The sequence below is a fragment of the Perca flavescens genome, chromosome 12 (assembly GCF_004354835.1).
Source record: "Perca flavescens isolate YP-PL-M2 chromosome 12, PFLA_1.0, whole genome shotgun sequence".
Taxonomy (NCBI): domain Eukaryota; kingdom Metazoa; phylum Chordata; class Actinopteri; order Perciformes; family Percidae; genus Perca; species Perca flavescens.
The window spans coordinates 25,018,783-25,040,456 of NC_041342.1; the positions used below are offsets into that span (position 1 = coordinate 25,018,783).

General features: G+C 42.4%; 3 protein-coding genes across 3 annotated transcripts; 2 read left to right on the forward strand and 1 right to left on the reverse strand.

Moving 5' to 3' along the window:
* Positions 1 to 582: 582 nt before the first annotated feature.
* prmt5 (protein arginine methyltransferase 5) lies at positions 583 to 9,070 on the reverse strand. The gene is made up of 16 exons (XM_028593012.1): positions 8,823 to 9,070; positions 8,388 to 8,506; positions 7,693 to 7,778; positions 7,368 to 7,502; positions 7,140 to 7,252; positions 6,964 to 7,013; positions 6,687 to 6,850; positions 6,444 to 6,605; positions 3,730 to 3,807; positions 3,262 to 3,320; positions 2,729 to 2,851; positions 2,385 to 2,560; positions 1,968 to 2,171; positions 1,519 to 1,629; positions 1,371 to 1,435; positions 583 to 1,270 (listed from the first exon to the last, which is right to left on the reverse strand). The coding sequence occupies exons 1-16, from the start codon at positions 8,918 to 8,920 to the stop codon at positions 1,118 to 1,120; spliced, it is 1,896 nt and encodes a 631-aa protein (XP_028448813.1). The 5' UTR covers positions 8,921 to 9,070; the 3' UTR covers positions 583 to 1,117.
* Positions 8,937 to 11,189, forward strand: psmb11a (proteasome 20S subunit beta 11a). The gene is made up of 3 exons (XM_028594337.1): positions 8,937 to 9,000; positions 10,375 to 10,750; positions 10,847 to 11,189. Exons 1-3 carry the CDS (start codon positions 8,937 to 8,939, stop codon positions 11,187 to 11,189), a joined length of 783 nt encoding a protein of 260 aa, XP_028450138.1.
* A 254-nt stretch (positions 11,190 to 11,443) lies between these two features.
* On the forward strand, positions 11,444 to 18,512 carry psmb5 (proteasome 20S subunit beta 5). The gene is made up of 3 exons (XM_028592875.1): positions 11,444 to 11,725; positions 14,393 to 14,699; positions 17,837 to 18,512. Exons 1-3 carry the CDS (start codon positions 11,501 to 11,503, stop codon positions 18,118 to 18,120), a joined length of 816 nt encoding a protein of 271 aa, XP_028448676.1. The 5' UTR covers positions 11,444 to 11,500; the 3' UTR covers positions 18,121 to 18,512.
* The last annotated feature ends 3,162 nt before the right edge of the window (positions 18,513 to 21,674 follow it).

Sequence of the window (21,674 nt, forward strand, 5' to 3'; positions counted from 1 at the left end):
TTCCAAGTAAGACATGGCAAAGGGGGGGGCATGGGTACAGAATAGTGTCAGGAAGTGGCGTCAGGCTCCAGAAATGCTCATGCTGGCAAACCATCATATTGAGCCGGATCGGTCAGCTGTGATTGAAGAGCATATTTAAGTGCTTTTGGTTAAATTGCTCTTGACAAGCACTGACACAGAAACATTTGTACACCGCATTATAGTTTCAAATTTAGATCTGATGACTAAGTTTTATTACATGTGACAGGTCTAGAAGTGCTGCGGTACAAGGATCCTGAGATAATTAATTTCTTCTCACAGCTAAGTAAATTTATACCCCCCACCTCCCAGTTGTCCCTCTATTGGTCTACTAAAACACATTAGGTTAGGGGAGTGGAGTATACCATCGATTTTAGAGTTCTTGTGGTCCAGCAGATTATCATCCGAGGGTGCCATCTACTGGACAACTCCTTACAACTTAGTTTGCCATCTCATTTAAACAAACTAACACTGCTCCTGTTCGCATTCTAAAATTATTCAATAATTTACAATAACTTACATTCCGACCTGAGCATGGTGGTACCAAATAAAGTGCATATGGAGAACATTACAGTGTTGTTTTTATTAACATAGTTCAAAACATACAGGAACAAAATAAAAAAGGTATGAAGGGACAGTTCTCCCCCAACAATATGGTATGTGACCTGATCCTAACCTTCCTCCGACCCTCTAGTGTTGAGAATTGTGTTTTTATCAGTATGCAAGTACTGGTAAGGAATGTGTTTGGTAAGGCAAATGTTCTGTTGGATTGAGCGTGTATGTAGGTCTGCTCAGAACAGAAAAAAACACATTAAAAATATAAACCAGTGACGAGGTGTTTGACCTAATCTGGATGAGCCACTGGCACAGCAATAATACACTTTGTGTACAGGTGATAGACTCCTCAAAAACTCGTTTATCCAATCAACTTCTTCATTGCCGGCTCAAAAAGTGCCTACCGAAAACCCAGATGCACACTAGCGGTGTTGCATCACAAGTTCAGGTTTTAAATGTGTTTATAAAAAGAGCCTTTAACTGCCACCAAATGTTACAGAAACGTGTGTGTATGTGTGTTGGCGGGTGTGCTGATGAGTCATCTTCACAGGCCGATTGTGTAGGAGCGCCCTGCTGGATTGTGGATGGCAGAGCAGGAGGGCTCGGTCACGGCCCATTCATACCACACCTTCTTCCCGTTGTTACAGCGCCAGAATCGCACTGTGACATCATCATCCCGGGATATAAGGATGGGTTGCTATTGGAAGGAAGTAGGAAGGATCCATTTGTGAATCTAATGATGTATACTGTTAAATTTAGAAGAGCAAAGTATTTTATTGACTGGCTGCAAAACTTACTTTGAGGGGGAAGAGGATGGGGAACCAGGAGAACATTCCCGGTGAATGTGTATCTGGTTTTATACCTGCCACAAACACACAATATGAACATTAACATTTAGATCTTATCTTAGCATAACATGACTTCCGCTTTATAAAAATGACTTACTGAGTGTGACGTCTTTGTACAGCGTGGTCTCAAAGTAGCCAGCAAAACCATGGAGCACCGAGTTACAACCCACAGAGAATCTGAGGCACTGGTACCGGTTATTGTTCATATCTGAAAGACGACAGATAGGGCGGTCAACATTTTGTCACATCATGTCAAAGTGTATATTTCATGGTGTATCAGAAACAATACTTTATTGATCCCCTTAGGGAAATTATTTTGTTGCAGTTGCTCACAGTCACATTCAAGGTAAAATAAGGGTAAGAAAAGAGCAAATCAATAAGTGCATACAGTAAATAAGTAACATATCTACAATAAGACAAATAAAAATGTTAAGTAGAAGTGAGATTAGGTTACAAGTCACATTAGGTTAAAACGATTGTTTCAATGGATTGTACAAATTCAATTTTAGTGCAGTGTACAGTATGAATACAAGTGTTCGGGTCTACCTGTTGTGGGGTGTCTGAAGGTGAAGCATGGTTTGGGGTCAGCCAACTGGTGGAAGTTATGGAGGCGCACTACGTAGGGCGTCTCAAAATGGCACTCTGGGTCCTTGTCACGTTCCCGGCACCCGCGCACTTCGTTGTAAAGCTTGGAGGAGGACAGGGGAGCTAGGAAGGACGTGTAGGAACAGGGGATGCTCACTCCATCATCTGAGAGTGACAAGACCAGATGAGGAAAAGGGGAAAGAGAAAGTGATTTGAGATGCAAGGAAGCATGGAGGGTAATGGAGGATGACAACTGCATTCAATGACTCTGCATTTACAGCGTGTACATATTTAGCTGATCAAAAAATTAAATAAATAAAAATAATAAATAAAAAAGGGAAACCAAGATAGTTCACTTTAACCACACCGCTGAGGTACCTTTTAGAAAGTGCTGGGCTCCATCTAAGCACTCAGGGGATAGTTCGTTGTCACCAAATGATCCCAGCAGCTCGCTGACGATGATGTCTGCTTTCTCGGGTGCTGCCCAATCCCGCATGTCACATGACACCACTGTCACCTGTTCACCCCACTCCTCAAAGCGCCAATTCTCCAGCCTAACAAGTATGGACCAGTTCAAATGTTTGTGCATGGAATCAATACCACGGGCATTTCAAATGTCTGGGCTCTACAAATTGATTACGATTTATTTAGCCAAGTATTTGCCTGTGAATATTTCCCCCCACTTGGGCACAGACATGAGCTTTGACATATATTCCACTCACGTGATTACAGCATTGGGGTTTTTCTCCACGGCATACACCTTCAGCTTCCTGTCTGCCTGTCTGGCAGCGCGCAGGGACGCATTGACCAGGGGACCCCTACCTGCTCCCAACACCATCAACACCCTGTGAGAAAGAGACATCTTTTTTGAGGCTGCTGGCCGACCCAATCAGGGAGTCAAACTGGGTGTCTGCGTTATCGTTTCCAAAAAGGTCTCGACTAAAACGCAACCCCAGAGTTCTCAAAATAAAATGGGGTCAGCAGAGTTTCCAAAATGGCTCCATTTTAGGGGCTCAAAAAAAATTGGAGTAGTGTGGACGCCAGGCGTAAACGTAGCAAAAGGTATGAATTTTAAAATTCAAAAACTGTTAGTGGATGTAGCCTGAGTATCTCCCTGTTCAACTACTAGAGATATTTATATGGAGCTTTATCAGGGGTAGAGTGTGCAAAATGTAACCTCAAGGTATGAATCATTTTCCAGACACTAACAGCAATTTAAGAAATCAAACTATATTGTTAATATGCAGATACTCACTGAACATTGGTGTCTTTCTGCTCCTCTGGAACTCTGTCAAGTAGACATTTATATACAGCCTGTAGACAAGGCAAAAACAGGAGTGTCAGTATGTCGTATGTCTCATCTAACCCAAACTTCACACTAAAAGAAACATGTCAGTGGTGTGAGAGCACTACACAAGTGACATCTGTCCTATCCGTACAAGCTCTCCCTTCCGTTACAAACGTAAACACTGACTGTAGAGCAAATCAAATATTTTAAAAGTAAGCTCAGTGTAAGAATTGCCAAGATAACTACTATAACTATGCCACCATTTATACATCTGCTATCAAACCTACTCTATCAACTCTATAAATAAAATACACTTCACAGTAGGCTACACAATGAGCCTGCAACTTAAAGATACTACACACAGTGTAGATGCAGTTTCCAAATTCACAACATACACAGAGTGAGAGATGTGTGTGATGTGAACGGCTGACTTACTTGTTGGTACTGGGAATATTTAATAGGATCCTTCTCAAACACTTCATATGTCTGAGACTCCAGGTTGTCCATGAGTGGCTAAAGAGAAGAGAAAAATACCTTCAGTTTTCATCAAAAAAGGTAAAAAAAATATGTTTAAACAAATAAACCACTGTTTCAAATGAATTATCTCCTGGCCTGTTTGGCCTGCCAGAGACAAATTTGTCACGGCAGTTTCGTAATTAACAGAAAATATTTCAACACTTATAATTACATGAAAGCTCTCTAACGCCAGTAAAAAAGTTACTTTGGGCCAGTAAATACAATTAGCCAGTTGCCCACTCAGGCCAGTCCTGGAAAAATAAAAACAATTACTTAAAGTGACTATATGTAACTTTTTAAATTTTTCTCGAGCTCTGTCATTTTTCATACAATGGTCTTAAAATGACCTGTAACAGCAAACGAGACTAACAGTGAAAAGAACGCCATTTTAAATAGTTTTAGTAAGGCATCTGCCTGGGTTTGGTTTCTCCGGAAAAGTCACAGAATGATTTGCAGCAGGTAGACGGCGCTACAGTAACACATTCTGATGGGTCACAGATTTCTCTGTAACACTGGAAAAGCCTGTGTTAGCGTGTCCAGCCAGTGGATCCAGGGAAGAGGAAGCAGGAGATTTCTTTATATAGGCCTAATTGTATTTTAATGTTATTTTACAAGTTATCTGATGTAGTTATGGCTGATACTGGGGTAGGACCATTCACAGAAAAGAAGGAAACTAAACGAAGAACTAAAAGATAAAAAAGGGAAAGTGAAAGACAAAAGGCGATAACGCGAGTCACCCTCAATCTGGCTATCAACAGATGGAGACAATTATGGGATTGTAAATGATTCAAAACCCAGGTCATCCCTCATACCCTCAGGTATGTAATAGGTCTATTTCATCAATAAAATAACTTTACAACGCACAACATGGTTGTACGTCAGTAGCCTACATTAAATGACGTTTAGCGTGTACGTTTGATTCCTTTTAGTACATCTTGGCTTACTATTTTCTTTTCCCCTGTCCCCCTGTAACGGTACTTGTGTAAAGTGTGCGTGGGTTTCATGAAATGCGCCATTAAGCTAAGATATTATCACGTTGGTTGCTACAACAAACTCTTAACGCTTTGGCTCATTACACAGTGACACCCGGTTTAGAAATGGCCGCTAAAATCAACACAAACTGAAAGTTACATATAGCCACTTTAAGTTAAATCATTCTGCAGACATTGCTTCGCAATCAACGCTACTAGGTCTGCTCTACCTGCCAAGACTTCACTCTGCTCCGCCCATGTCTGTCTGCAACTTAAGAGGAGGCTGTATTGACCACGGAGACGTGAGTGACGGCTAGCTTAAACGCAGGGAAAAAGCCCAGGATACACGTGAGTCGTGACTATGTCCATTTTATGTGCAAAATACATGCATATGGAAACAGGATTCACAGGAAATATAAAACATGTTACATGTGTCTCTTATAAATGAAGAAATACCACTAAATTGTGAGGGAAAATATTCTTTGATTTTGGGTTAAAAGAAAATCCTGACAATGACTGAAATTAAGGAAAACTCAATACTATATACACAGACAAAAGCATTTATTATTATTATTTTTTTTTTTTAAATTAAGCATTTTTACTGTATACATTTTGGAGAATTGCCAAAATTAAAATCCCACATTTGTGCACCTTGAAAGAGCTACATTTTTAAATACCTGAGGTGCTGTAAAAAATTAATCTGCTTCATAATTTCTGACAATAGCGGATATATTTGAGTTCAGAACATCAGTCTAAATATATGCTCTAAATCAAGCATTTCTACTTTATCAATTTGGAGAGTTTCAAACCTTGGAATAGCTACATTTATAAAACATGAGGTGCTGTAAACATTAATAAATTCAGCTATGCTCCCAGCTAACACCAGCAAACTTAACAACTTCAGCTAAAACCGGCTGCTTGTCGATTGTATTTTTACCAATTATTAGCGAACTGTGTTAAAAGTCTCACCATTCATATCTATAAAACCAGTGTGTTTCCAATTAAACCGTTTACTAGTGCACAACGTTGTTTTGAAGAGCAGAGTTCTTCATAGATCGAGCCTCTTAATTTTGCTTTCAAAGTGCACCAGATTGATGCATTTAAAAAAGGTATAGTATACAGGCAGGCGCCATCTTGGGAAAACAGTCATGACCACTCGAACCACGAACACCCTGCTAGAGCTATGTTACTGGTCGCATGGCGTTCGTGGTTCAACTGGTCATGACCGTTTTCCCAAGATGGCGCTTGCCTGTATACCCGAAAGTAATGCCTTTATAAACTGTCTGTACACTTACAAAGTTCTCAATGCTTCTGTTTACATGGAGGGACCCTCATTATGCTACCGTGGAAGTGTGGTGCTATTTTGAGCCTTGTTAGTGGTATAGAAATAGCAATTTATTTTACTCTACCAGTGCCCCGAAAGCCTAGCGTTAAGCTAATCACCAGTTTGCGCTCGTTTGTTTCAAGCTAGAGACACATTTCATTGTCATCAAAACATATCCCAGAGAACGGATGAGGTTATTAACCCCTAGGTTCATTTTGTGCCGGAATTATCCTTTAACTCTGAAATGTTTTATTTTATTCCAGGGGAGCATGCCAAGGTCCTCCCCCCCACCACAGTCTCACTAAATACTGTGGGAAACACTATGAGCACTTCCTTACCTGGAGGGGAGACTGCAGGTAGTCTTCATAGCCCTTGGCGAAGAGCTCGTAAGCATTGGGTGCAGGCCGGTTCTGGTTAAGGTATTCCAGGTACTGCAAGTAGGACCGGAAGTCCTTCTCAGTGTGACGACTGGTGCCTGTGAAGATGAACTGGGCCTCCAACTGAGAAAATAGATTGTTATTAATTGAAACAATCCTGCATTTGGATGCCGATTAATTTCAGTTGAATCTGTGGAATGTTACCTTGAAAAGACTGAAGATTATTCGCTGATGGGCTTTTGACAAAACTGGGAAGCCCTTCTTATTGGTTAGGAAAATGCTGGTGGGAAGTATGGCTGCTTTGATAGGTTCCCCAAGCCACTTATCAATCACAGCGTCTGATGGCATGTCTGCTGCAACTTCAATAGCTTCAGGAATACAAAAAAATAAAAAGTAAATTTTCAGTAGCAGACACGGCCACAATTATTTCTTAATGCACTGACTTTGCCTCAGGCTGGTGCTTCACAGTGTGCTCTCTTACCGAGACAGATCCTCTTGTTGTAGTCACAAAGGGTTCTAAATGAGTGCCACCTAAAAGGAACAGAGGCAAGTAAACAAAATGAGTCAGGGTTTTAAAGGAAATCAATAACAATGACAAGTATTTTAGCATGCAGACAGCACCAAACTGCTCAGGAAGTGGACCGCTGTGAAACTAACCAGCCCCAGGTCTTTTCATCAACACTTGTGTCTTCGATGCAAGTGCTGGGTTCATTCTCAATCAGATCTTCCCGCATGTCCTCTGATGCCATCAGCGGGACACGTATCCAGAACTAATCAGACACAGTGGACAACAACAGTGATACATTCAGCTGTCTGTCTGACTTCTCTGCTAGATAAAAAGCAATCTACATGTGCATGTAGAGTTTTGTTAATGCTGTGTCTTACATTTGAGGTGTGGTGTCCAGTGTGGATGTGGTTTAGCAGCACACGGGCTAAATTGGCACAGTGAGGGCCCTTTAGAGGGATCATGAACACGGGCAGACCTAGGTAGGCTGAGAAGTTCAACTCCTGTGCCAAAGCCTGGAGAGAAACACAGGAAAAGAAATGAGAGAATGACGGGATAATACAAGGAGACAGATTCAGAGGAGTTGACAGGAGAAGCTAGACAAGATAAGTTCACTCATGCCATAACATTTTGGGATCAAAGAACCCTTTTAAGCATCAACATCCAAAAGTACATCAAAGAAATTGTCCAAGTGGAGGAACTTACAGCCTCTGAGTTTCTGCGCTCTGTCTCGATTTCTGAATCTGCATCGATCCATGGAGAGAGCTTTCCAACAATAAGAGTATTCCAATCTAGGGAAAGCACAATGGATAGTTTAAAAAAATAATTTAAAAAAAAACAGCAACTGACTTATTACAGTGTCTTATCAATCCCTTGAGTCGTCTAAGATCTCAATAACATACCAATTTTATTGGCCCCATGTTTTGGGGCAAGGCTTAAGCTAGCATTCACCTGCTGCAATAGACAGATCAATGGGGAAACGCTATACAGCCGCCAAGTCACACAAATAATTAACAATTCAACTAATTCACTTTTTAATACATTGATATTTGTAGCTTGAGCTATGTCATACAACTACGATCCATTAGTGATTTATTGTGTCTGTGACACTATATACACACCTTGTCTGCTTCATGAAAATGTATTTTAAGTTGATTTTTCATATGATTGCGTTGTCTCGCTCTGTGGTTGCTATTTTTTCTAAAATGTTCTAATGTAAAGACATTGAACCCCTGCTTCGACCATCAGAATCACCTATCAATGTATCCAACGTTATCCAGCCATCCACCCATCAGGGGCAGCATACAGGGGTATAATTCTCTTATTTACAGAGAGCGTAAAATAAGTTAATGACGACTAATGCATGATACAATAGAAGATAAGAGGGTAGAAAGACAAACCTCTTCCGCACAGCAGCAGGTCTGATCGGGTATGGGCACCGGTTCGGGATTTAGCTGGCTCCAACTCAAACTCTCTCCTGAACCTCGAGTGGAACAGGGGCATGCACAGGAAGTCAAACCTGCGTACCAAAGAAAAAAGGCGCATCATTTTAATATTGATAGGATTTATAATGCCAAGTAGAGGTGAAACGCAAAACTGTTTAGCCAACTTCATACTAACAGCATAACCCATATGAGTATAATAAACACTTCACACCAGTACCGAGCATCGTTGTGATTGGGCACGTGCTGATAATTCACCGGCTAGCTTAGCAAGCATCACGCACTGCCATTATGCTAGCAAACCCACGCACGGGCATCGTGCTAGCAAAACAGTCTGTCTCGTAAGCTCACTTCGACCAAATAAGAACTTGCAGGGTGTAGCACTCTCCTCACCCAAGTTTGGCGACCGCAGCTAAAGTGTCTGCTACCTCCGGCACACAATTCAAATCTCTCCCGCAAGACACTCTGCTCCCCGTGCTACCGGACGCCATGATTTCAGCCGACTGAATGGGGATACGTCTGGGAGCTCTGGCTTACGAAGAAACTGACGCCATCTTGGATCTGCAAGGACGTGCGTGCTGATTAAGTCAAGCAAGATGATGTGGACCCAAAATGGCTTCGCAAGTACATCAGTTGCATTTCCCGTAGATTACCGCGATAACTGTGTATCCACGGGCTTTAGTTTATGAATTGAATTGATTGGTTAAAGTGCATGCCATATAACCTCGACGTCAGGGGCCATGTTGGGATTGTATTTTATATGGACCTTTATTGCATCTGGAACAAACTCCCAGAAAACTGTATCTCTCAGTTCTTATAAATCAAGGCTAAAGATTTTAGTTTTGTATGCTGCCTTTTTATAGGCCTAATTGTTTATTTCTTACTCTGCACTGTAACTGCTGTTATTGTAGCCTATTGCATACCTGTCTTATTCTATTTTAGCTGTTTTTATATTCTCATTAACAAATGTTTTTTTCTTGCTCCATTGTTTACGTGTTCATAGGATTGCTTTGTCAACAAAAACAGATTCTACAATGTCCTCTGTCAATTGAAAAAAATACAACGACAAAGAATTGTTTTGCAAGAAAAGAAATTTTTTTATATTGTAAATAAATGAAGTAACAGTAAATACAATCTATTGTCAGAATAATTTGAAAAACTCTTATTGGAATATTCCATCAGATGAATTATTAGGCAGTTCTTCTATAACTAATTTTGTTGTGTAGCGGGTCTCTGGGCCATATTCTAGACACAGCGTCTGTCAGAGGATCCTGCTGTTGTTGGTTGATGCCTGAAAATGATGAAAAAGATATGTATGAACTTGCACACAACTAGCAAGATGAGTCTGTCACTCAGGAAAACATACAAGGTTTGCAGAAAAGGGCTTCACTGGATATTACTTTCACAGCAGGTAAGATAAAATATCACTTATGTCAACTCAAATGGTTTTGAACTTAGGCCTATGTGTCATATTTGGGAGGGCTATAAAGGGGTAAAAACCTTAGACTATACGTTAGATGAGAGAGTGAGAGTAGATGGCAGCAGTCACCATTACAAAACATAGTGGAATTTATGAGGTTTATGCATAGGGTTTATAGATGGGCTCTAGTTTAATCTGTGTTTAAGGAGTACTTTTCGCCTGCCAATCTCTTGGAAAGATATTCAGATTTTCTGATCAAGAAAATCTGTATCTGCTTTATTATGGCTTTGGAAGACATTTGTGGCTTCAAAGACACTCCTGTTCATCGCAAGTGGTTTCCTGCCTCTCATTTTGAAGATACGGACAGATCTTTTCATATGACTGACTTTGGATTGAGGAGACTAAAGAAACCCGGGAGAAATGGTGGGATCCCACTGCAATTCTTCATACCGACTTTGCTGAACTCTGCCCCTTTCAAGCCCAGACCTTCACTCCCTTTTTCCCCATCCAACCATTCCGTGACAGTCAGCAGGCCTTTCCCTCTGTCTCATGGGACAACAACCTTGGGTTTCATCTTCCAAGGTGGGGTCATTGCAGCTGCAGACTCACGTGCCAGTGCTGGGGGACTTGTTGCCTGTCCAGCTGTTCACAAGATTACCCCTATTCATTCCCATTTAGTGGTCACCTCCTCTGGTAGCGGTGCAGACTGCATGCTGTGGGAGAGAATTCTGGCCAGAGAGATCAGACTCTACCAACTGCGGCACAGACGTTGCCTTTCAATATGTGGCACTGCCAAGCTCCTTTCATTTATGCTGCACCCCTTTAAAGGGACTGATGTGTGTGTGGCCCTGACATTGTGTGGCTGGGATAAGGAAGCAGGTAACACTGACTGTGCAAAAAGGTCAGAAGACTCATCCTTTATTACTGATGATAGCTCCTCGGCTGTTGTAAGTAGACGGGATGTCACTGCGATGGCACATTCTGCATCCCCTAACAGTGGCCCGAAGCTGATATATGTGTGCAGCGATGGCGCCCGACTGAAGGGGGACATCTTTTCTGTGGGCTCAGGCTCTCCTTATGCTTATGGAGTCCTGGATAGAGAGCTGAGGTGGAGCCTGAGTAAAGAAGAGGCCATCTCCTTGGCAAGAGAAGCAGTGTTCAGAGCCACTCACAGGGACGCCTACTCAGGAAACAAAGTGGACATCTTCCACATCACAGCCCAGGGATGGAGCCAAAGAAAGAGAGAGGACCTGAAAGAGGAATACTATAGAGACATGGAGAGGAGGGTGAAGATAGTGGAGGAAAGAAAAAGAGTGACCAAATTAGATGCTTCGGGATGAAGCAAACAATTGGTGGTGGTTCAGGGGGGGCTAAAGATTAGAAATAGTGTAAAGTCAGCCACCTCAGTTTATCCACTTTTGTCAGCTAGCTAGAATAAATCTTTACTAATGCATGTACTCCACCCAATGACTCCACCATAGTAGTAGCCTAATAGTGTCAAACTGCTGTAGCCTTGAAATCTTGTTCTTGTTACCTGGGTGTTTGTTCCGCCACAGACACAGGGGGCGCTGTGTGATTTTGCAACCATGACTCAATAAACTTTCGCACCCTTACCCGGCGGAAGTTCCTTGCTCATCAGACAATTTCAAAGATGGCTCTTGCTAGTGTGTTGAACAGTGATTGTGCGAATTTTTCATTTGAAAATTGTCAACCTTTTGGTTTTGGTTGTGGACCCGGACAGAGCGGTCAGGGATTTGACGCTACGCCTGGAGACGGTCTCAGTTTTTCCGTTAAAAACCCGCTGTGTGCCGGAGACGAGGATGGCGTCGAAAGGAAAATAGAGTTCCTGCATGGAACCACCACCTTAGCATTTAAAGTAAGTTAATTAGTAGCTTATTGTAGCTAGCTGGTATAGTACAACTCTTGCGAATTGTTTTAGTTGTCAAAATAGGCGTTTGGTAAATCATTCAGACTCTAGCTACATCATGCTTGAGGGTTTAGCTAGCTACATAATGCTAGCTACATCATCATAGCATGGCTACAAACCGCTTTCTCATTGCAGATGTTCACATAACGTTAAAGATTAGACGTGTCTGGCTTCAAACGCAATTCGGTAAACGTAAGCAGGTCATCGCTATTTGTGGCCGTGACAGTTACTAAAGCGCAGGTGTCATAAGTGACCTACAGCTATTCGGCTTTATTTGAATGGGAACAAGATAACAGTTCTGTAAACCGCTTCTGTGCAGAGTAACGTTATCCACACATGGCTTTTGTCTGGTTCTTTTTGTATTGTAAAAGTTAATGGTAAATATAATAAAAAAAGTTGTCTTTAAGTCAAGTTTATTATATCACGTCCAAAGAGAATTTGAGCTTTAAATCACAATTGGTTAGATGTAAGCTATTGTACAGCATTATTCAATTTGCTCATCAGTTTGGCATTTAGGACAATTTTCTTTTAACCCAATTATATTTTTATAAGGCCATTTTAACTGTACACCAAACGATCTAGCTGCTAATGGGCCAAATGTAAGTTAATGTTTTCAGTGATATGTCCTGGCAGGTTTTTGCAGTTTTTTGTAACATCTATGGTATAAAGGAGGAGCATGTACAACTTTACAACTTTTAATTTCTTTTTTCACATCCATCATTTGTTCATTAATTTTACTGTCATACTTTCTGTAAATGTTAATTAAGGCAGAGGTTTCCATACCAGAGTATCTAAATATCAGAACCAGACATAACATTCTGAAGGAGAAATGTGAAATCTTTGGTTTCCTTAGAAATTATAACAATAATTGTCTCTATTTATAAAGCACTTATCAAAACAAAGAATGCAAATTTTTGCAAACAAAAATGCCAAACACAGCAATAACAAAATAAAAGTACTAAATAGCAACATACAAATTTTAAAATAATAAAACCCAGTAAAAAAATAAAATAAAATCAGGGAATGCATTATAATAAATGTATGTTTTGAGCTTAGATTTGAAAGAAGCCACTGACTCGGACTGCCTTATTTCCTCAGGGAGCCTCTTATTATCGAGAGAATGTGATAGATAGAAGGCCCTTGCCCTCAAAGTATGAGCAGCGTCGTATGGGGATAAAAGATCTGAAATATATTGCAGAGTCATACCAACCTTAGAATCAATAGAAATGGTTAAACTTGAAGATCCATGTATACAAATATTGGTATCATTATTCAAAAACTAATAACAGTAAAACACCACACTTTCTCACAAAAAACTATTGTGGAAATTCTTATTGGATGTAGTAGGAGAGCATAAAGAACAAAGTATGGACTCCTAAAGCAACATTTTAATATCGACACAAGAGGAAATAGGGTTTCTAAAAAGTTCCAGGCACACTTCTTATTTGTGCTGGGAAGATTTAAGGAAGGCTTAAAAGATGATTAAAGTGAGTCCATGTGTGTTTACATTCCACTGAAAGAATAGCTGGATACCGTCATTTTGTAATTGCCAATTTTTAAAAAGGCTTTCAGACAGATTTCATAACCTTACATTAAGTCAGTGCTAAAAGCTAACTAAAACCAAGCCGCCCCACTGTAACTGGTTAAAAATACATTAAATACACTGGGGGAAACCCTGAACACCAAACACCACTGTTGTCCAAAAACTATTAAAAACACATAAAAGAGCCATACTATTGCATTTGTGTGGCGTGTGCTTTCATCACAATGAAAACAGCCAGCTTTGTGGCCGGGTTGGATAAGTGGGTAGAGCAGGCACACATAAACATAGAGGTTTATGCCTCGATGCAGTGGTCCAGGGTTTGAATCCGACCTGTGACGATTTCCTGCATGTCTTCCCCCTCTCTCTCCCCTAGCTGTCCTATCCATTAAAGGCGGAAAAGCCCCCCAAAAATTATCTTTGTAAAAAAACAAAAAAAAAACAGCCAGCTTTTCTCCGTCAAACCAGCAGACTGAGCTCTGTAAATACAGAACCACATCCCTGCAGTTGGTTTTGGTCTCTTCAGGGGATTTGTTGATAAAAGAAAAGATAGAATAACGCCAACTGTATCCCTTAATCCGTGTGTGTGTGTGTGTGTGTGTGTGTGTGTGTGTGTGTGTGTGTGTGTGTGTGTGTGTGTGTGTGTGTGTGTGTGTGTGTGTGTGTGTGTGTGTGTGTGTGTGTGTGTGTGGGGGGGGGGGGGTGGTTGATGAAAACCTCACCCAGCAGACATCTCCCTCTGACTGGCCAAATCTGAAAGACAAGTCTTCACTTTAGTACTACACAGCTGTGTTGACTGTCACTTCAGTGACAGAGGATTTTGGAGGGAGGAGCAAAGGGCTCCCCTCTTATCCAGCAGCTTTCTGGCAGAGCGGAACCATATATTGTATCTCTCTGACGGTTGTAGAGCAGCAGCACATTTCTGCTTTGACTAGACAGGAATAAGAGGTACCTTATAGGTAATTAAACTATACTGATCACTGATCCATCAGTGACTGCTCTGTGTGGGTTCCCCTCTTGCTGTAATGTGCGTCATTAATGTGCCCCCCCCCCCTTCCTGCTGTTGCCCCTCTCAGTTCCAGCATGGTGTTATTGTAGCGGTGGACTCTCGGGCCACAGCGGGCTCCTACATCGCCTCGCAGACAGTGAAGAAGGTGATTGAGATCAACCCCTACCTGCTGGGTACCATGGCTGGAGGAGCTGCAGACTGTAGCTTTTGGGAGCGCCTGCTGGCCCGCCAGTGCCGCATCTACGAGCTTCGCAACAAGGAGCGCATCTCTGTGGCGGCAGCCTCCAAGCTGCTTGCTAACATGGTGTACCAGTACAAGGGCATGGGACTCAGCATGGGGACCATGGTGTGTGGCTGGGACAAGAGAGGCCCAGGTAAATACAACAGGGTTATACTTACATATGGTCTGTCAGGTTATGATCCAACATTTTTAATTTCTATTTGTAGAAAACAACTATAGCTGCCAACAAAGTTGATCGTTAAGGTTTAGTATTGAGGTAAGGAGCCATTTCAATAATTCACTTATATAAACCATTCTTTAGAATATAATTTAGTCTAAATTTTAGTTAGATGAATTTTAACTTTAAAAAGTTCAAATTCTAACGTTGTTGTACTGGGGCGACAGGTTGGGTTTGCAATGTGAAATCAGATTTAAAACTACACATCAAACTAAATATAGTTTTTGTGTTCTAGAATAAAATATTTTTGTTGTTGCAACTAACGAGGATTTTCATTATTGATTTTAATCTGAAGATTATTTTCTCGGTCAATTGATTGGTTTGTAAACAAAAAAAATCTGAGTTAGATGATTTAAAGGAGATTCTCCAATTTTTTTTTTAAGCTATGAAATGATCCTTTGTGTACAGAACTGTCAATTCCTATGGCTTTCCAGTTACATGTGCTGTTTCGATTAAGTGCAAACACAGCTGTAGTACCCAGAGGTATCCACTAGATGGCACTGCAGCCTCTCTCATGCGCTGCCCCTCTTTGTACCTTACGCTGTGGCTTTTGGATGCCACGCAGTGTGAAGCCGTACATCACAGAAGGTGTGCTTAAGGAGGCCGCCACAGCGACACAGTAATGGGAAATCGATGAGGCTGGGACTGCGGGCCAGCGAGAGCGCGGTGGGATGATGGACGTCAGGTCCCAGCCTCGCGCAATTGGGTCGCATGCATAATGCCCGTACACCTGCTGCGATCGATGGCGGCTTTGTCTGGAAAGCAGAGAGGGCTGTGTGAACGACGACGGCCCGCCCGTATGCCAACAAACGTAAATGACACATGTTAAATCCTGGGCAATCAATTGGGGAAATAATGATCCCTGTATAAGTTCAATAGGTGTGGGAGCTTTGCCATGGCCCCCACCATGCCAATGATTGAATGGAGAGGTAAATGTCATGTAAATTTAAATCAATCGTGATTAGGAGAGAAGCTCATTAGCTGGCTACATTCATGTCAAGAGCACTTATTCCCCTGTTGGAGATTCTTAAGCTGCAAGGAAAATAAATCGAATAAAAGCTATGTTGAGGAGCTTGTCGAATACGAGACTATGTAATAACATCAAATGTTATGACAGTTGTAATCCGTATAGTTATTTCTTGATAACTTGGTAGAGGCTTTGCTTTGGACAGAGAAAAGGGACTATAGTTGACTACTCCCTACAAGGGTTTGCATTAGGTGATATGTGATTAAATGGGATGCAGCCCCCAATGAAAAAAAAGCCAGAACAGCGTATGATATGAGACCTTGTCAGAGAAGACCCATGTGGCAGTCAGTTTTACAACCACTCCCAAGAGAGTGATGTAATCATTTTTTCCACCTCTGTTCAACTGCTGCTCTTTTTGTTTTTCTTTTTTTTACTCCTGATCCAGTGGTGAATTGTAGTGGAAAGGACAGATGACGGACAGACAATGACCCATATGATGCTTGCCACCCATTCACCGCACTGTGCTCCTCTCCTACCTCTAAAAACTGTCAGTCCAGCCAGGTGCACCGACTTCTTAAGCACCTGTCAGTGGATTGACGGAGTGGAAGGAGTTGTTCCACCATCCAGGCAACGTGCCCCCTGCTTCCGCTTTAAGTGGGACTCGTGAATATTTCTTTTCTTAGCGCTCATCGCCGCCTTCATGTGTCAGTGTTTGAGACCAATAAGCAATATGGCATGACTTGGCTGTACAAAGACCCAGGTGTGTTTGGAAAGGAATGGATGTGGGAAGTGTCTTTTTGTTGCTGCTGTGCTTCTATACTGGGACCTGCTAAAAGAGTCCTCAACCACCTCCGTCAACTGTGCTACTCAACATAAGAGGCCGCCTTTACAACACTTATCACCCCGCCTATTATGTTTTTAACGAGTCCCTCACAGTTTTTAAGAGGAACAGGCAGGTCTCAGAATGGCAAATTGCCCCCATGCATAGAAAGGCACTGGATGATTATCATGGCAAGTTAACGACAGGCTGAGGAAGCTGCAATTTGCCAGTTGAAAGCAATGGTAATCTTCTTCTTTCAGGAAAGCAAGTGGCTCTCTATCCCTAATAGACTGTCACTAGTTTAGCTGAGGAACTCTGCAAGCGGGCATGTGCAATCTGAGGGCATTTTGAAGTGTTTTTTTAATGTGGGAGATGAGCGATAGCGCTGGATACATTAGGCAATTTTATATGCATGTGTCCCTGCGTTTTTTCCTTCGCAAGTATATTTTTTTTCACAGGTTTTGCTTTGTGAAGCTATGCAAAACATGCCTTTTCGCAGGCTGTCTTTTTACCATCTGCAGGCTGGCTGTGGGCGAGCTCACAGGCTGGTGCTAGTCACCCGCTCCACGTCACTCTGGGTTCAGGCCTAGCGAGTGTGTCATGGTGCGGAACAAAATGTCTTGCATGTGTCCCCGAAGCGTGTTGTGGCGCAAACTGTCCCTCACAGATCGGTCAAAGCATTGTGGGTCTGCAGTGCACGTTGAATCACGTTTGTCAGGTTAGGTGTGAGTGCGTATGTGTGGAAGGATATGAACGTGCTGTACTCATCTCATGTCCACAGCATGTGCGCACGCTGTGTTTTTTTTTTTTTTTTTTTTTTTTTTTTTTTTTTTGTCCTCCGCTCTTGAGGTGCAGGTACCTGCAGCTCGGGTTGGGGGTCGATAGCTAGTTAATTTTTGGCGTGTTTGTAGGGATCAATAAGGCCCGGAGCTGGGCCCCTGGGCAGACAGCGAAGTGGCCTGTGCCTTGTCAGCAGGTTCCGCGGCCGACTTTCTTTACTTGAAGAGGATGCAGCTGTTAATATCTGCCAGCTTTATTTCACTTGGAGAGGTTGCAGCTGTTCATATTCTCTCTTGAGGACATGGCGTGTGTGTGTGCGTATTGTCTGTGTGAGAGCGGCGGTATTAGATGTACACCATCTCAGTTTTCCCGACAGCGCTCAACACCTCAGTCAGGAGGATGCTTTTGCGTCGAACACTACTCCCTTTCACACGGTTTCTTTTGCCTTCCCACCCTCTTGACCTGCCTTTTGTCCTTCGTCCTCAGGGCTGTACTATGTCGACTCCGAGGGGAACCGGGTGTGTGGCGACCTGTTTGCCGTGGGCTCAGGCTCCATGTACGCCTACGGTGTGATGGACAGTGGCCTGCGGCAGGACCTGACGGTGGAGGAGGCCTGCGAGCTGGGCCGCCGCGCCATCTACCAGGCCACATACCGTGACGCCTACAGCGGAGGGCAGGTCAACCTGTACCACGTCCACAGCGAGGGATGGACCAGGGTCTCCCAGGAGGATGTGCTGATGCTGCACCAGCAGTACAAGGATCAGGCATAGTCATGAAAGTCAAGATCACAGAGGGGGCCAGGAAGTGGGGAGACAATAGGGATGTTTAGGAGTTTATTCTGCTATCTAATGTTTAAGATGTTCTGACACGTGAATAAAAAAGGACTGATCTGCCAATTGATTTTCACTCCCATTACTTCTGTGACCCATTTGACTTGTTGCTAGCTTAAAGCTTTATATTGTACATTTTTAACAATGCCAGCGAGCTCCACTTACCCTGCACAGAGTATGTTTTGAGGGGCTGCAGAGAAGGGGCCGATGACTCAAACATGCTTAAATTCAGTGTGGGAGTAGTGTGGTGCTTGCCCTACATACATTTAATTTGGATCCTACCCTGGAAATCGACATCTTTCTCAATAAAACCTGTGATGTTCTTTTTTCAAGAGCCTTGTTTTTGTTATTTTACCTTTTTTAGGTTGTAATTTAGTCTTTATGTAAATGCATAGTCTTGTAGCATTAGCTTCCTTTTGATGTAGTCATTTTACCACAGTGTGTTTACATTTCAGTCATCTGTTCCCCCAGCTGTCGGGATTGGGAGGTACATCCAAAGCCTGCTTTGTCTCCTCTATATGTTCTGCGTTTATTAGCGAGGAGTAGCACTGTCTAAATAGCACTATTTAATTGCGTACCACCATCCTCAATAATTGTGCCTCCTGAGTTGTAACAGTGTGTTTTCTTCCCCTCATTGATAATGTTCCCTTCCTCCGCTCACGTTGCACAAATACGTCTTTTAATTGGAAGGGGAAATGTATACTTTAATTCCTCCCCGACACACTCAGCTTCTCAATGTGCAATGTTGTGTGCCACCCTGCCGTGGTGTTTTACAATGTAACGACCTGCGCTGGCAGTGTGTGCCCCTCCAGCGGTTTTTATGGTTGGGGAATAAACACTAATAAAAGGGATGGGCTAGGCATCTGAAGCCAGTGCACTTTCAATTCATGGTTAAAAACTAGTTTCACAGGGGAGTAGTTAGCAGATGGAATAGAAATGGGATTTCAATAAATAGAAATGAGCGGGCCTCGTATGTGATGCTGCTCTTGGTAAATGAAGTGATGGGAATAGCGCCATCAATAGAGTCAGAAACTGACACAGAGTGATTATGTATGTGCCCATGGAGATGTGCTGCAGTGGAGCAAATGTAGATAAAAGCATTAACAGTTTGTAGAAGATTTAACCATCCTGGGTTAAGGGGTTAAAGGAGTGACTTTTCGCTAAAGGACTGAACATGCCTCTAAATTATATACTCAGAATAGTGAATAAAGACTAGGTCCTGAAGCACCATCAAGTATCCAACATATTGCATTTTCATATAGTTTAGGAGGCCTTGCCTTGATATCGAAGAGCTTTTAGAGGCTGCAGTTTTAGTCCATAAAAACTTAAAATCCTATTTTTATTCCAGTGTACTATCTGCACCACATTAAACAAGCAACCAACATATTACTCCTAAACATCCCAACTGTATAAGATGGATGGAAGTGATCACTTTAAAAGAAATACATTTTTCTGCACTAATCTCTCTTCAGGCAAGTTGATCCAAAATCTACGAGCTCTCATGGCAGAGGCTCTGTCAAGTTTGTGTTCTAGGGCTTGGAACAACGAGAGGAGAAGCATCGGAGGATATGGCGCTCATTTCTTATTTTTGTTCATTGGGTTAAAAGCTTTTAGGTTAAAGGCATCAGTATGCTTTGGGTTGCCAAACAGCCTCAGAAACCCCCTTTAAACACGCTTATTTGAATTTGGAATTGGGGACGCAACAATTTTTGAAACATGTCTAGGTGTGCAAATTGAGAAAACTTTTCTCTTCGTGTTTATTTATTTTTTTCATTTCTAACTTCTGCAGTCACTTTTTAGCCACGGTAGCTGCCCGCGTATGGCAGTGTACAGTCAGTCGTTTTGTCTACGAGTTCACCACTTTGCTCCAGACTTGAGTCAACCGCTATCAGATGGATTGCTATGTAATTTTGTATAGACGAGCAGGGTCCCAAGAAGAAGAATCCTACAGACTTTATTGATCCCCCCTTTTTCATCTAGTGGAACTTATCTATAAACACTTTTGCCTCTAGACGTGCGCAGAAGACACTTGGTACGAGCCTGGTCGTTTGAAGCATACTGAACTAAACTATTAAAGGTACTCTAAGTGATGTGACACGTTTTTTAGGCTACAACGTTTTTCGTCACATACAGCAAACATCTCCTCACTATCCGCTAGCTGCCTGTCCCCTGAACACACTGTAAAAAAAAAAAAAAAAAAAAAAAACGTGGTCTCTGAAGACAGCTCAGGCGCCACAAACGGCAACAAAAACAAACTGTGCCAACCTGCACCACCAAACATAACCAACAGTGTTCCAGCCAATAACCGACAAGAAGGAGCTGGTTGAGCCATCGCTGCAGCAGTCGTTAGCACGTAGGCTACTTCCACAATGCGTATTCATGACGCAACCAGCTCCTTCTTGTCGGTTATTGGCTGGAACACTGTTTGTTATGGTTCGTGTTGCAGGTTGGTGCGTTTTTTTTTTTTTGCCGTTTGTGGAGCCTGGGCTGTATACAGAGACAGCGTTTTTTTACAGTGTGTTCAGGGGACAGGCAGCTAGCGGAGAGTGAGGAGATGTTTGCTGTATGTGACAAAAAATGTAGCCTAAAAAACGCTTAGAGCACCTTTAATTAGCCTATTTCTTATTTTGGTGATATGATTTTGATTTGTGAATTTAAATTTTTAAAACCCGTAGTTGCTGGCCTGGATGTTCCAGTCTGCCTCTTTGGCCCATCTAGTCATGTGTAAGGGAAACACTTGTCACCTGTGGGGTTTTCGCCATGTTTGGACTCACCCAATCCTGTCGGTGAGTGTGACCTTGGCATTGGACCAGCAGACAGTAGGCAGTGTGCTGCCAGTCGCGCCGGTCGTCTATGTCTGGTATGGAGATTGCAGGTTGTCAACAGTTGTAGCTGCTAGTAAGTATCAGCTTTCAGAATATTTTCACAAAGCTTTACACTCGGGGAAAGATGGTGACACTCTGGGGCGGCATGACAAAATGAAGAAAATAGCTTTCTTTCTTCTTTTTTTTTTTTGTTGTTGCCTAAATTAGACGAGATGGCTATGAAAAAGACCAGCTGGCGATATTGAAAGGTGCCAGCATGATGATTTTCACACTGTGAGAAAATAACCCCTGTGCCCACATTATTCCATCTGTCAGGTGGTCATATGTGTGTTTTCAGTCCCAGACACCAGATCCTATCTGAACACTGTCCTGTTGGTGCCCGGACAACCTTTTAGGGATTCGCACACGCACCCTCGCACGTGAGCCGTTATTTCTCATGATTTGACGCTCAGACTTTATAATTGGATCTTCACGAGGAAAAACACCCACTGCAAGGGTGCACGCCTTTGGTGATTGAGTATCTATCAGCCATTGTTTATTCCTGTTGATGCTTTACCCCCCGACGCAAAAAAACAAATGAGAAGTCTATTTGGTTTGGGTAATGACTCCCGGCTGGCTGCCTCTTGTCCACCCCAAAGGCTATCCGGGTGTCATATAATCAGTACACCC